The sequence below is a fragment of the Asparagus officinalis genome, chromosome 10 (assembly GCF_001876935.1).
Source record: "Asparagus officinalis chromosome 10, Aspof.V1, whole genome shotgun sequence".
NCBI lineage: Eukaryota > Viridiplantae > Streptophyta > Magnoliopsida > Asparagales > Asparagaceae > Asparagus > Asparagus officinalis.
Genome location: NC_033803.1, coordinates 2,543,159 through 2,558,456, shown reverse-complemented (window position 1 = coordinate 2,558,456; position 15,298 = coordinate 2,543,159). Strand labels below are relative to the sequence as shown.

General features: G+C 35.6%; 2 protein-coding genes and 1 long non-coding RNA gene across 7 annotated transcripts in view; 2 read left to right on the top strand and 1 right to left on the bottom strand.

Moving 5' to 3' along the window:
• Window positions 1-2,946, bottom strand: part of LOC109825499 (rac-like GTP-binding protein 5) — a 6,810-nt gene extending 3,864 nt beyond the window's left edge. The window contains exons 1-4 of the mRNA XM_020392354.1: window positions 2,641-2,946; window positions 1,615-1,702; window positions 1,389-1,498; window positions 1,222-1,285 (exon numbers count right to left, since the gene is read on the bottom strand). Of these exons, the coding sequence (XP_020247943.1) occupies window positions 1,222-1,285; window positions 1,389-1,498; window positions 1,615-1,702; window positions 2,641-2,739 (361 nt within the window). The 5' untranslated portion in view covers window positions 2,740-2,946. The remainder of the gene's footprint in view (window positions 1-1,221; window positions 1,286-1,388; window positions 1,499-1,614; window positions 1,703-2,640) is intronic.
• LOC109825313 lies at window positions 4,559-5,871 on the top strand. Its single transcript, XR_002242973.1, has 3 exons — window positions 4,559-4,836; window positions 4,911-5,077; window positions 5,662-5,871. It is a non-coding gene; the product is annotated as an uncharacterized LOC109825313 (long non-coding RNA).
• On the top strand, window positions 5,920-15,050 carry LOC109825312 (F-box protein At4g35930-like). Of its 5 annotated transcripts, none has more exons than XM_020392147.1 (11): window positions 5,920-6,018; window positions 6,110-6,193; window positions 6,949-7,022; window positions 7,187-7,378; window positions 7,486-7,760; window positions 7,933-8,080; window positions 8,274-8,300; window positions 11,958-12,558; window positions 12,661-12,735; window positions 13,741-13,850; window positions 14,442-15,050. In XM_020392147.1, the coding sequence occupies exons 8-11, from the start codon at window positions 12,019-12,021 to the stop codon at window positions 14,695-14,697; spliced, it is 981 nt and encodes a 326-aa protein (XP_020247736.1). In that variant the 5' UTR covers window positions 5,920-6,018; window positions 6,110-6,193; window positions 6,949-7,022; window positions 7,187-7,378; window positions 7,486-7,760; window positions 7,933-8,080; window positions 8,274-8,300; window positions 11,958-12,018; the 3' UTR covers window positions 14,698-15,050. The 5 variants fall into 5 exon arrangements, with proteins under 5 accessions (XP_020247736.1, XP_020247734.1, XP_020247738.1 ...); XM_020392145.1 differs by having other exon boundaries at window positions 6,589-7,022; XM_020392146.1 differs by lacking the exons at window positions 5,920-6,018; window positions 6,110-6,193 and adding an exon at window positions 6,500-6,676.

The following is a 15,298-nucleotide window of genomic DNA, read 5'->3' as shown; positions in this document are numbered from 1 at the left end:
CACTTTTCAAGGCTGTCTCAGTTTTTTAACATTAAGATGTCCACGTGCTTTAAGTAAAAGCATTTTTTGACTAGAAATCCTGGACTATATCACGGGACTTCATTTACATCTTGAGGGACAGATAGTTGATCATTACGTTGTAGCAGATCTTATGTGTGTTCTGTTGCTTGTAACTTTTGCTATCAAGGAAGATATATGTCACTTTTCAAGGCTGTCTCAGTTTTTTAACATTAAGATGTCCACGTGCTTTAAGTAAAAGCATTTTTTGACTAGAAATCCTGGACTATATCACGGGACTTCATTTACATCTTGAGGGACAGATAGTTGATCATTACGTTGTAGCAGATCTTATGTGTGTTCTGTTGCTTGTAACTTTTGCTATCAAGGAAGATATAATATAATTTGTTTAGTTCTCCTTGGTTGCATTTAATACAAAGCCACTTAGATAAATTAAGTTAGCAATATAATAGGACAATTATAATAGACATGTGTGAACTGTTTCTAACTTTTAACATATATAAAAGATGTATTGCGCAAACTTTCATATTCTTAAGATCCATGTCAAGCAACTAATGAAGTCAATTAGTTAATTAATGGCACATGAAGCCATTGAGTTCAATTTTCCATTCATTCAAAATTCTAGAATTATTTATGTGACCAAACTATATAACTAGCAAACCTTAAGCAAAAAAAGTACCAGGCCTCCAATTAGCTCATGGTGTAGCTGGGAATTTTTTTAGTGAAATGATGACATAAGTACCCGTAAAACTATGTTAAAAAAGCAGTAATAGCTTCATAACTATTTAAGTAGTCAATTATCTTAAATGATTGGATATATGACCAGCACCAAATATTCAAAAGTATGTTAAAATTTGAACTTTTATGTTAAAATTTGAACTTTCTGGTGCGAAATAAAGCCAACCCAGCAACTAAATTTATTTACAATTAGGAATGTGATGGCATTCTGAACAGAAATCCAGTCATCAATGTTCAACAAATCTAAGAAATTCAACTGACTGATTCCTTGATATTCTAGATAAACTAGCAGGTAACTGATAACAAAAAGTCAATGATCCAGGATAAATGAAATTTGAAACATGTGATCCAAAAAGGAAGAACACGATCCAAAATTCAATCAATTTGGCCGAAATCATTGTAGCAGAACAATACAGAAAAAATGATGACACATACACAACAAGCATGATGGGCAGAGAAAGTTACCAAGCTTTGTTCCAACAAGGACTATTGGAACCCCTGGAGCATAGTGCTTTAGTTCAGGAATCCACTGAAACATAACAAGAACAAGATATAAGACAATATACTATCATCAATTAGTAAATAAAATGAGTGGAATACAATAAAACAAAGAAAGACATGCCATCTCAAACCTTCTTTGAAACATTTTCATAGCTGGCCTTACTGATAAGAGAGAATGCCAGGAGAAAAACGTCAGCTCCACGGTAGCTCAAGGGTCTTAATCTATTGTAATCCTCTTGGCCTGTTCCAATAAAAGAATATATACAATTAAATCAAATGAACTTTGAATTTACCTGCACGTGTGCATGTAGAAATAAGGGGAAAGGAATGAGGAAGACTAGAAAGGTGAGCATATACCTGCAGTATCCCACAAACCTAAGTTAACTGTGTTGCCATCCACCACCACATTTGCACTGAAATTGTCAAACACAGTTGGTACATAATCCTGTATTCCAAAATACATATGTGGATGTGAAATCTATAAAGATACTAGTAGTAAGTCGTAAAAGTGAATGGGCGCAATCTGGGGAAAATAGGAACCAGTGTGTTCTTTTATCAAAATTGAGCACAGAACATTGAAGTAACAAAAATGTACAATCTTTTAGCATCCCTAACCCTATCTTTAGATTCACATAGAGAACGAGGGAGGGAGGGAGAGTGAGGGAGGAGAGGGGAAAAAAGACTTTGAAATTTTCAAATGATGATGTTAAGATCAACAAGTAGTGGGTCATAAAAAACAAACACTCTAGAGATGGGCGCATAATCTTCGGAAATAATTTGAACCCATCATGTTTATAACAGTTTTTTTTTTTTGAGAAAATGTTTATAACAAAATTGATCACATAGAATTGAACCAACATGAATGCACAATCCTTTAGTATTCTCCAAACTAACCTTTGGATTCTCAGAGAAAGATGATAAAAATGTCTATAATTTATGGTAAGATAAACAATTTTTTTTGAGAATAAGTAAGATAAACAATTATCGTCAAATTTTTCTAATTTCCTTCACCTATCCAGGACCCAAACATATAAGCCTCAAGCAAAATAAAAATTTTACTTAGAATCCCTCAAGCAAAATCAAAATTTTACTTAGAATCCAGATGCAAATAGATTCCTATTCCTTTTAAAACATTCGCTATATGAAAAAAAAATCTAGATATCCCAATCAGGCACAATATTTGAACCAAAAAACCCACATTATTCCTCATTTAGAGGGAAATTTGCTACTCAAATCAAACAAAAACGGAAACTTTCAACTAATCCAGGTGATTTGACAATGCAAATGCTTAGTTTCCCGAAACAGCAAGCCCAGACAACGTCAAACCCTAAAATGAGAGCAAATTGACGGAAAAAAGAACAGAAATTTAACGGAGAAACTCACGGTGGGGAAGGTGTTGCTGGTGTACGAAATGAGCATGCAGGTCTTGCCGACGGCGCCGTCGCCGACCGTCACGCACTTTATAAACCTCGACGCGCTCATCTCCTCCTCTGCCCCTTTTCACAAAAAAGCCCCCTCCTTTCCTCTCAATTTCACAATATCACCGCAAACTGAAGCCTCAGATGAGATCTCTCCTCTCTTTTTCTCCTCGTGACTTTTGCAAAAAAAAAGGAGGAGAAAATAAAAATTAGGTTTTTTTTTCTCCCTCGGTGAGAGAGAAGAGAGGGTTGCGGTTGAAGCGGTCCCTGCGCTTGACGCCCCATCATTGACGCGGAGCTTATTTATTATGTATATAAAAAGTAATTAATTAATTAATTATTATTTGGTAGTAAATTGACTTTAGTGATTATTAAATGTTTTTTTTAAAGGAATAGGGAAATGTAGGAATTTAAGTATGAGGACAGCTCACATCTTTTTGTGCTTAGCTCAGCCCCTTAAAATTTTCAATCCAAATGTAGACGCCCACCTAACAAAATGCCATCCACCATTTTTTCCATTGGTTTCTTTGTGTTTGTTTGTGAAAATTAATGAGGCAACGCCTCATACAACCGAATATATTCCCTTACCTCAAACCCTACCCGTTTACCTGTTTACCCAAAGACAAAGCAAGTCCGTTACTAAAAAATTACAACGTCAGAGTCTAGTATTTAATCCAAAAGGACAGGTTACTTCACTTAAAAATAGTATACATACATGAGCAAGAATAATAAATTGAAGTGAAGTTAAAAAATAAATACATGCTGGCATAGGGTAATAAGAATATATAAAAGATAAATTGAAGTGAAGTTATACTTGATGAAGTTAGAACCGAACAAACCGAACCGAACCGCACCGAACCGATTTGCAATGGTTCGGTTCGGTTTTGAATTGTAGGTGGTTCGGTTCGGTTGTTCAAAATTTGGTAAAAACCGACCCGAACCGAACCGTGCTCACCCCTATCCAATATGAACAATTTTTCAAAACAGACCCTTTTAGAGTTTTATTTTTCAAAATCGACCGGTTTTTTTTATCAAAACCGACCCGATTTTGTGATTAACAGCCTAATCACCATTCTAAATAGTGGGGGTTGCCAACCCCGACTATTTAGGAGGGTGTTAAATCCTAATTAGAGATCTTAAACATTAAAATTAAGGTCCTAAATAGTCGGGGTTGCCAACCCCAACTATTTAGGAAGGTGATTAGCCGGTTAATCACAAAATCGGGTTGGTTTTGATAAAAAAAAACCAGTCGATTTTGAAAAAAAAAACTCTAAATGGGGCTGTTTTGAAAAAATGTTCCATACAATATTGTATGCATGCATGCATTTAGAATACATTATCTACGAAGCAACGAAACGAGAGCATGAACTGTCAGATCATCTTGCTAATGCGATTCCGTGAAAATACCAAGAGATAGACTAACCATGAGATTGTCATATCAGCTACCGTTGGGAGGCTACTAATGAAGAGGAAGGGAAAGAAGAGAAGGGTAAATAAGATGAAGGAAAAGAAAGGAACGAATGGAAAACTGTAATAAATATTTTTATGTCCTGTCTTTGTTTACTTTATCTAGAAAAATTCTTTAAGGACCTAAAATATGGGACCAATAGGAGGGACAAGTGAGGTGTCCCTCTCCTATTGGATAATGAGTTGACCATCATTAATGATGGTCAACTCATTATCCAATAGGAGAGGGACACCTCACTTGTCCCCACTATTGGTCTCATATTTTGGGTGCCTGTAGCAAAGCTCCTTTATCTATTGCAAATCTTGAAGGCGGATCCGGGTTTGGATCCGATAAAGTAGTTGTCGGATCCTGAACCTAAAAAGGCTATAAACCCTAGGGTTTATCATGCGCCTGTCCTTTCATTAGCGCGCGCGGCATAACGGATTCGAAGAAGAATAAAAAGGGCGCCAAATCTCAAAACCCTAATTCGAAGAAGAATAAGAACAAGAAGGATCCATCTCCAGAACTCGCTGAAGATGTCGACATCGAAGAAGAAGGAGAGCTGGAGCCGGACATCGAAGATGCAGAAGAACAAAGCCGAGGGACTCCGAGGATGAAGGATCCGATGCCTCTTCTGACGTCAATCCGTGCACCGACGACGATATCTACAAAGACAGCAGCAGTGGCGTGAATAAAACCTGTCTCCATTTCTTTGTAATTTAGCTGATTTTGTCGTTTAAGGTCTCGGTTAGCGTTAGGGTTTTGATTTTGTTTTGGGGTTTTTGCAGAGGAGATTTGAGATTCTGGGTCTGAATCGGACGAGAGCGATTTAGAGGCGAAGTCTAGGGCGATAGGCGAGGAGAAGGCGAGAGAGGAAGAGGAAGAGGAAGCTGAAGATGAACTGAAGCTTAATATAAAGGAAGAGCCTGATGAGTTTAGATTACCTACAAAAAAGGTAATTTTTATGTTTTTTCTGCCTTTGTAGCTGAAGTTTTAGTTGGAAGTTGTCTGAGGATTTTTTTTAATGGTAAAAGATCATTTTTTTTCATCTGTAAATATCAATTGGATATGTGATTAGCAGTGACAATTTAAGTTTGCCTTATTAAGCTTTAGAGGTTGGGGAAGCACGGGAAATTATTAGGAGATCACTGACTTCAAGAAAGCATTGTAAGCTCAGGATCTGCTTTAAATAAACGAAAAGTCTTAAAGCCTGTTGCATGTCAGTGAGACTGCAGCTAATCAAATTACTCGAGTTTCATATCTGTTACTATGTGCTGAAAAGAGGCAAATGGTCATCAATGTTTTACTTCTTACGAAGATCAAGCCTAAGAAAGACGAAGACTAATCACTAAAGTATGAAGATATGATGTGAGCAACATATAGAGGGGACATCTCATTTTTAATTTCTTCTTTCAGTGTGTGAGCCTGTGAATAGGTGTAGTGGCATGGGCAAGAGGCATAATCTGGGGGAAAAACTCGGGGGAAATGGTAATCCAAGATTTCGTTTGAATGATTAGGAAAATGTTGTAATTGTGACAGGAGTTCGAAGAAGAGCAGCATCAACCACCAAACCTGCCTAGACTCCAGCGAAGAAGAATGAAAGAGAGTATGTAGAACACTACATCTTTACATCCACCGCCCAAACATAAAATAAAGTTTGCTTTGTTGTACTTTCTAAGTGGATCTAGCTCTTGCGCTCAATGTTTGTGACAGTGGTTAAGTATTATGGATTCACTTTCATGTAGTTGTCACTGTAGTTGTCACTGTGCTCTCAAACTTCAAAAAATTGAGACAAGATGGTGCTCAACAGAAAGATCATGTGCAGCAGAGCAGCTAAAGGCGGACCTAAGTTCTTATTATGGCTGCAATGATTTTCTCATTTGGGCTTTTGTTGAGGTAGTGAGACACTTGATATATTGGTTTTATTTTTCCAGTTTTCTTTCTGATATTATCTTATCCTACTTTGGCACGCCTGTTTCCTGTACAGATGTTTCCCACTGCAGAGCTTGTCGAACTCTTGGAAGCTATGTAGGAGAGCTGACCTGAATGCTTGCGGACAAATACTTTAAAGGTACCGTACCGGTATCTATTTCCTCTCATTAACACAATTTTGAAAATATGTTACGCTAGATGTTGTCAGTTTTTATTGACGTGTTTTCCTTATTTTGTGTGACAAAGCCTTTATCCCAACTTTTTGTGGTCAGCTACATGATCCTATTCTTCTATTTGGTTCTATTTTGGGTCTTCTCCTTTGTTAAGTTAATTGTTATCTTATCCTTCTTAATTGACTACCAATCATGTCAGTATGTAACAAATTATGCTCTGCTTAATAATTGGAAAATCTTTTTCATCAAAGCTTATAGAATTTAGGTTACTACTGAAACATACTAGATTTGAGAATAAATTGGTTCTACCTTTTGAAGTAAAGGCTGGCAATTGTCTAATTGTCTTCTTGACTAATTTTAGTTGTCGGCTGTACACTTGAAGACAGGAACTGGCTGGTGTTCTGATAAATAGAGGTGTTAACCTTGATCCTATAGGCAAGTGGTCAAAGGTAAATTTCCTTAACACTTTCTTCATTGTTAATATGGTAAGCAGCATGAGTCCTGCATAACATAAAGCCCGATATATGAAATATAAACAACAGGTTAAATTAGTTGTATATGAGTCCCTAGTTCCTGTTGGTGCAACCCCTGAGTATATGGCTGGGCATTACATGGTATTAGAGTTACATATGTAATTTTTAGTCACTTTTGATTTTATAGTTGTTTAGTCTACCCAGATTACATTGTTGTACTTTAATATTCATTTTATGTCAATCTGCAGCTACAAGGGGCAAGCTCTTTCATACCTGTTATGGCGCTTGCTCCACAGGAGAAAGAGCTGGTTGTCGATATGGCGTAAGATTTTGTTGTCATATGGTTGATGTGCTTATTTTGGACTTTCTTCATTAAGTAATATTACAGTTCTTTATCTTTTTGTTACGTGGAACCAAGTTGGGAATAGTGCTTGCAGATGCTTTCATGATTTACAATTTATTACTTTCTCTCAAATCTTTCTACAGTTAAAGAAGATGAGTAATACAAAACCAGCAGTATCTGAACCTTCTAAACAAGCAGATAAGATGGAACAAGCAGAAGTTATTGATGACAGTAAGGATGCTCAAATGGACAACCCAAATTGAGAAGTTGCAAGTAAAGGAAAAAGGAGAGGAAAAAGGAAAACACCAAGGGTGCTGGGAAAAAAAGACGGGAAGGTACTATTGTACTTGATCACATTATACGTTTTCTATTCTCTATAAACTCTGCTGATTGTTGATAATTTAGGATTGAAGTTTAACTATTTTATTAAAACTGTCGACAGTTGAAGGCAAGCAATTCAGAACCAGCAAGAAGTGAATCCTTGGCTCTACCAGAAAAGAGAAAAGCAACAGTAGTTCATGATGATGGCGATGTCGCCAAAAATATCCCCAATGAGAAAATCAGTAAGAGTAAATCCTGGGAAAAGGGTAGGCGACCTAGGGATAGTGATAATAAGAGCGTTGCAGGAAAAAATGGAAGGGAAATACCTTCATCAACAGTCGGATCAAAAATGAAACGGAAGTTACCTTCAAGAGAGGAGGGGATTTTACAAGCTAGGTGAGCCGTTTAACATCTTAAGCCACCATTTTTAGGAAAAATAAATGGTTGTTTGGATTGACAACTTGTCTTTTCTAAAATAACAATTTGCCATTATGGTATTTCTTTTTTTTCCTGCTTTTCTTGTAATATATTTCTAAAATTTTTAAATTTTGTTTTTGTAATCTTGCAGAGAAGGGAAAAGGAAAGTATTGAAGAAGAGAAAGGTTTGATTAGTTGAATCAACTAATGTTGACCAACAGTTGCTCACAGTTGAATGCTTTTGACTTGCATACGTTATTTCACTGGAGCCTGGAGGATCCCATGCAAATACTGTGGAGGTGATTAATATGCCTCGTGCAATTTTGATCCATTTGAGTTTTATTTGTATCTCTGTTAATTTATTTAATGACTAAAAAGAATATCATGTTTGTTCTGTGATTCACTTGCTTTGATTTTTATTCTGATCTCTGTTAATTATGTCTGATTTATTCTTTCATCTATCTAACATGATTTCTCCTCTGGAACCTGCAGTCCATTAAAAGCCTTTGAGATGCTCAGGTGTTGCTCTAATCATTGTATGTTGTTTGCACTAGTTTCATTCTTACATGATATTTATGTACTTAACTTCTTTTACCTTGTTCCTAGTTGCTTGTCATCAAATGTCAAATTTGTTCATCTAATCCTAAAATTTGTAATAAAAAATTTACTTTATAAAGTGAAAATTAACAAAAAAAAACTTCTATAATATTTTTTTTTTAAATGAGAAACCTCCACGAGCATTGAAACCCATAACTAGCTAGATACATAATGGTTCGTGAAAATATTTGTATTTGAGAAAATATCCATATACATGTCCTTTATGAATATTGTTTTAAAATCTATAATTGATGGGATGCGGTTTACTTGTATTTATATTGGAATATGTATAGGTTATATTGTTGGCATAGTTTTTAATATTTAGATTAATATGTTTGAGGTTAATTTTGATGATCAATATATATCTAACTTTAGCTTTTCAACTATAACAAACATAATAATGAAATCTCTTGTATCACATGAACTATATATTTTTTAATATTATCTAGTTTTCTCGTATTCGTTTTTATATTTGCGTGCATATTTGCTTATATATTTGCATGCATATTCATACTCGAATTTTCTTTGAAGTAAAATACTATCAAAAGATATATTATATACCTCCCTGAATAACTCGTATTCAATTTTAACGGACATAGATATAAATTTTTCTTACCGAGATAAATTCGTACTTGTATTCGTGACTGGTAAGCAGAGAGCCAGATATAGTAAATATCACACCCAAGCCTTATGTAACCCAATAGATACATAATCAATAACCTGAGACATAAGCTCTAGACGTACTCTTCCAGCCAAAATATAGCTACTTTAAATCGTTAACCGTATATGGCCAAATGATGATCAACCTTAATTGCGTCCCTATGCACAAATTCCATTGATAAACCACAAACATGGGACCCAAAAACCATTTTGTAAAGAAAAATGCCTTAAGGGATCCAAAAATATGGGATCCTACATGGGACAGGTGAGGCGTCGGCTCTGTTTATGAACAGTGCATCATGGGATAGGGAGCCGATGCCACAGGTGAACAGTGCATCATGGGACAGGGAGCCGACGACTCACATGTCCTATGTAGGCCCCATGTTTTTTGGTCCTTGTAGCACCACCCTTTTGTAAAATGGGTTGTGTGTAAAACCTTATCTCGGCCTTGGCCCAAACCAAAACAAATTGGATTTAAAAGAAAAAAGCTAGGTTGGTGTCATCACTCATGAGTCTGTTCCTAACTCTTATCCTTATTTTTTCACTAATTTTTTTTTTCCTATCAATTTTTTTTAAAGGCTTTCTATCTGCATTTGATAACGTTCACTGCGCAAAATTTAAAGAATTCAGTAGGCGGCGTTATTCTATTTACAACCGTACAGTTTCATAACCTTGGATCCAAACCCAAAACATATTAAATCCAACACGAGTTTTGTTTGGTAGCGTGGTGTCGGAGGAATCCGAGGCTTCTCCACACGTGTTTTGCCTCGTGTGCCGTAGACGCACGCTGTACAACACACGAGAAACAAACGCGCACGTCAACGTATTTGGTAACTAAAAAATTGATGAACACTTAATTATGTATTTACATACATATCCAATTAAAAATTCGAATAATTTCTTTATATACTTTTTGGACAAATTTTCAAAACCGACCCATTTGGGTTTTTAATTGCAAAAATCGACCCATTTTAATTTTAATTATAAAAACCGACCCAGTTGGTTGAAACTGGGTCGGTTTTTGAAATTTTTTTTCTCAAACTTCAAGGGAGTTCAACTCCCGTGAAGTTTTGTTATGAGAAAAAACTTCACGGGAGTTGAACTCCCGTGAAGTTTCCCGAAAAAATTTAAAAAAACCGACCTGTTTTCAGTCAACAGGTCGGTTTTTGTAAATATTTTCAAAACCGGTCGTTTTTTGTAATTAAAAACACAAATGAGTCGGTTTTGAAAATTTGTCCTATACTTTTTTATAAATAATCTTTGAAATACATTAAACAAGAAAAATTTATGTTCATTCTAGGATTGGTTATGATGATCCATTTAACTTTTGAATTGAATCCGGTGTTTTGAACAAACATATCAGTATTTTAACAGAACATCATATTTATATCTTATAATGGCCGTTTATTATTCGATCTCTAGTTTTTATTAACAAATTAGATTAACAACTCTTTAAGCAGTTAAAATATTATACATTACAATATGATCAATGACTACTTTGATATGAGTTCAATAATGATTCAAATAACCAAAATTTGATTCAAGCTTGTGCTACTTTCATCAAAGAAGAGCAAAGGGAGAGAAAAGATAAGATGTTTTTTTTTCTAGTTTTTACACTCTAGTCTTTAATAAAAGATTACTTTCTATAGTTACAAGATTCGTTTTTACTAATTTCCAATTTTACACAAAAAAATCCACCTGCCTCTTTACTCCCCAAAATCCCGCAGGCTCCACTTGCGCCCTGTCCGCCGTTAACATTTCAACGGTGACGTCAGATCAGACGTTAACTGCGTGTCCCCACTCAGTCCACTACTGGATCATCCACCAATGGAAAACTGCCACGTATGCTCGAATCTCACGGTCGCTAGACCTCGTAATCGCTGCCGTTAGGGTTTCTGGCCCCAATTTATATTGCCTTCCTAATTGTGCGAACTCCAGTTGAAAATTTTGGCGGGCAGCTGCGCCAAAAAAATCAAGAAAGGAATTTTTTTGTTTAAATTAATTTTGGCTCCGACCCGCTCGCTGCCCTAATTTCTCTCTCTCGATTCGGCTCCATCCCTTCTCTATTATTTAACGATTTTTTTTTTTCAGATTTGCATCCATTATTCTCCATTTCGAGGTAAGTGCTCTTGTTTGTTCTGTTGTGTTTTAATCAGTGAGATATTTTTCGTAATCATCTGTTCTTGCTATTAATTTCAATTTGTAGATTGTGATTCGAATGATAAGGATTGTAATTTTTGTGAAGTGATAGATTGCTTGAATAGGATCCTTTTTTATGAAACTTTGATTCGCTGAAGCTGGAATTTTCGGAGAACTGTGTGATTTGGATCAAATTCGACCCAAAAGTTGTAGCTTTTGTATTATACTGATGCTCAGTGCTTTGGTCTTCTATGTTTATTTCCTTTGATTTAGTGTTTTAGAAGTTAGAAACTGGTAATGATTCATAATTCTAATGTTGATGATATGGCTTAGTTCTGAAATAAAAAATAAATTAAAAATAGAACAGTTTTATCTTTTGCATCATTTCTTTCTGCTCTTAGTCTTAATATGTAGGTTTTGATTTGAATGGTTGGTTCTTTTAGTATACTTAGTTGGCGGCTCTGTTCTTTCATATATACTATTTTGTCTTGTATTAACTATGATATTCTTCATTAAGATAAAAAACTAGACCAAATCAGATACAAGTTTTCTTTATCGGAACTAAGCCAAATCATTATAATAGTTAATAGACTACAATATTAATTTGGCTTAGTTCAGTTTTGATCTTTATGAAAAATTTGTCATAACATGGCTATTTCAAGTTTAATTTGTATAAATTATGAAGAAAACTGATTTGCTGTTCTTCCATGTCTTGTGTAAATTATCTGCTGATAATATACCAAATCTGATTGCTATCAACCTTTTCTGATGATATTTCAGATAGCTGAAATTCTAGGGAGTAGAACGGTGTTGGAGAACTAAAATATGGTTGTTGACCGGCATGGTGTTTGATTTATTTACCAACGAAAACAATAAAAGAAAACCCTCCATCCATGAATCCATGGCTTTCAAGCAAAAGAAACGAGTGAAGAGTTCCAGAAACAAGTATCTGAAGCCTGGTGCTCTTGCCCAGATTCGATATAGCAGAATGGCAACCAGGTCTTCCACGGATACAGGGAGAGAGGTTTTGTTGGAGACTGAAGATCAAAAGGTGGTCTTTTTTCATAAAGGAGAGCTCATAGAGGATCAAAAGGTGGACAGTTCTCATAAAAGAGAGCCCATAGAGGATCAAAAGGTGGACATATTTCAGAAAAGAGAGCTCACAGAGGATCAGAAGGTGAACATTTTTCATAAAGGAGAGCTTGTTGTTCATAATAGGACGCCTGCTGCATCTCCCAGTAGGACACAGTCAATAAACCTCCAGTCAGCAGGGAAACTGGGGGATGAAACTAAGCAACAAATGTTGCCAACTACACCTAAAACTCCAGATGCTGGATGTGAAAGTCAGTCAAGGCTTGAATCTCTTCCTATAGATTTGTTGGTATGCGATATTGTAAACATTGGTTGTATTATCAGTTTTGCTTATGAATTGGTTAACCATCATTGATTATCTTGATGTGAGTTTGTTTATTGTCTGTTGCAGGTTAAAATCCTATGCCACTTGCATCATGATCAACTACGAGCAGTTTTCCATGTTAGTCAGCGTGTTCGAATGGCTGTAAGTTCCCTCTCATCCTAATTTAGGCACTGCAATTGATTTAGGAAATTTGGATCCTGTTCAGTTTACTTGTAAGTTGTGAGGTTGAATTATGTTTCAAAAGAGACACCATTTATTTTACCTTTTATTCTACTTCCATATTTCTGGTGTGTTGGTTTTTCTCCTAATTTGATAGTGCGGAGTGGAGTGTGCTCAGTGGTGTCTTTCCTCTGTAACTAGTAGATACTTGGATGCTTCTCAGTTACCTTAGTGTTATTCTGTTTTCGATTAATCACTCCAATTTAATCTTAATATTCTTTTATTATGTTCCTTATGTTCAATTTTTCAATCTAAAAGCTTGTTGACACTTGGATACTCCATTTTTCTTATGAGGTATTGGTTACATTTATTTACTTTAATTGGGTAGTAGAAAGTGTCATCTTATTTGAGTCTGTTATGGCATAACATGACATGGATACATCACTTAGTAGTTAGTACATTTAATTGATTTCCTGAGATTATGTTTACACCAACAGTATGTAAATATAACTGACAATTAACATGTAAATAAATCAACACAAACTAAATGTAGGAGCTTCAAGCTTGTCAGAAGGGAATACCACTTGCTCATGTCACACAAAAAAATAAAATCGATATTGAAAAAAGCCTACTCTCTGCAACAGCTATGAACTTTATTCTTACTCTTTTAACCACACACAAAAAATGAACATAAGTTTTTAAAAGAGACTTCAGTTTCTATCATCATTCCTCTGCCTGCTTCTAGAAGGTTTTGTCTTAATCCTTTCTTTTAGGTTCACTAGTTGTATCTCGCTCACATGCTTACCTCAATCGGCTTAACTGCTAAATCTATTTATCTTAACTGTAACAGAACTGCAATTTCAACATCTCATGTCGATTAGGATAACAGAATGTTTCTCTACACTGTACATTGCCGCATCTATCCATAAAACCCCTTTCAGTTAATTGATTATGTACGTTACGCTAATCATTGTTCTCATTTACCAGGTTCTTGTAGCCAGGGAATGGTACTTCAATTATACAACACCTGATCGGTCCAGACAAGCAATGCTTAGAGCAAAAACTCCTCTTCCAACCGAACGCTGGCCTTTCATAAGGTATACCATACAAAAAGAACACAGCGTAGCTAGAATAGACTTAAAGAACACGTAGCTAGAATAAACTTAACTGGACTAAGAGCTCTATCTACCAACCTTTTCATCCGTTGGATTTATTTTGAGATTTGTGTTGGTGTTGATACAAATCAATACTAACTTTGAGATGCATGTCTTCATGTGCATCACCCACCAATACAAATTAAAAAAAACCAAGACAAAAAAAATTGGTGGACAAAGCTCTCAATCCACTTGAGTTTATTCTAGTTTTAATTTTCCTACTAGTTCATTTAAAAGTTTAATTGCGGATAGACCCCCTGTATCGTCGCTGTTTTGAACTTATCACCCATCTAGTTATATTGTTGCAGTTAGACTGTTGGAGTGATTTTTTTGCACTATTTCACCCTCATAGAAAGAAACAAATGTATTTTTGACAAATAAACTCCCTAAGAGTAAAAGAGTCAAAAAATAACTCAGGCAGTCTTTCTGCAACAATAAAACTAGAGAGCTAATAAGTTCAAAACAGCAATCCTACAGGGGTTTTATCCGCTATAACCCATTCATTATCCCTATCAATTTTCCTTAAATTTTCAGCATGAGAGATGGCAGGGGTATTCGAATTTCAAGCCCACATACACCAAAAGCTCCAAGGCAAGGGCGTCGTCCTTCTCGCCTTTATTCAACAGACATAAAACAAACCGCAGCTGCTCTTTTTAGGGATACTACATTCCTCTCCTCATACATTTCTCCATTATTTCCTCGGCCTGTTCTCAAGCCTGTGGCTTCTAATAGGGTTCTATTTTGTGAGGAGGAGTTGTGCAAGGCAGTGGCAAAGAATAAGCTTCGCTGAATAATTATTCGCTGGGAAATTACTCAGTGATCCCTTTTTTATATGTCACATATGTAAATGTCTTTTTGTTCCGTTTTGAAATGCATCTACTAGAGGATGCAGTTTTGGGTCTTCAAAGTGCTGCATTTAGGTGAAAGACTGCAGAATGATTTATCAGCTTATGATAAGTCTTTTTATGAGCTTCTATATGTTTGTATTTTGATCCTTGTATAGTTCTCTGTATGTATATTGAGTTGTGGTCTCTGATTTTCTTTGATATATCTAGTGCCTTGTGTTATCTGATTTTCTTTGGTTTCTTTGAATCTCTGGTGGGGATTATGACCGAACAAACAATGAATGCAGTTACATTTTGATGTCTGGAGATGAAATTTACTGACATTTGTGTTGTTTATTAAGACTCTACTTTGTGATAGATAGGGGTTCTATTCTGTGAGATTGAGTTGTGCCAAGGCAGCGGAAAATAATTAAGTTTTGCTGAATGATTATTCGTTCATAACAGTATTCAATTATCTCATTTTCCATATACCTAGTATATGTAAATGCCCTTTTTACTCTTTGAAACACATCTCTACTAGAGGACGCAGTTTTGGGTCTTTAAAAT

Coding starts and splice junctions, on each gene's coding strand:
- LOC109825312 (XM_020392147.1), top strand. CDS start 12,019: ATGGTGTTTGATTTATTTACCAACGAAAACAATAAAAGAAAACCCTCC. Junction 12,559..12,660: donor CTCTTCCTATAGATTTGTTG/GTATGCGATATT, acceptor TGTCTGTTGCAG/GTTAAAATCCTATGCCACTT. Junction 12,736..13,740: donor GTCAGCGTGTTCGAATGGCT/GTAAGTTCCCTC, acceptor CTCATTTACCAG/GTTCTTGTAGCCAGGGAATG.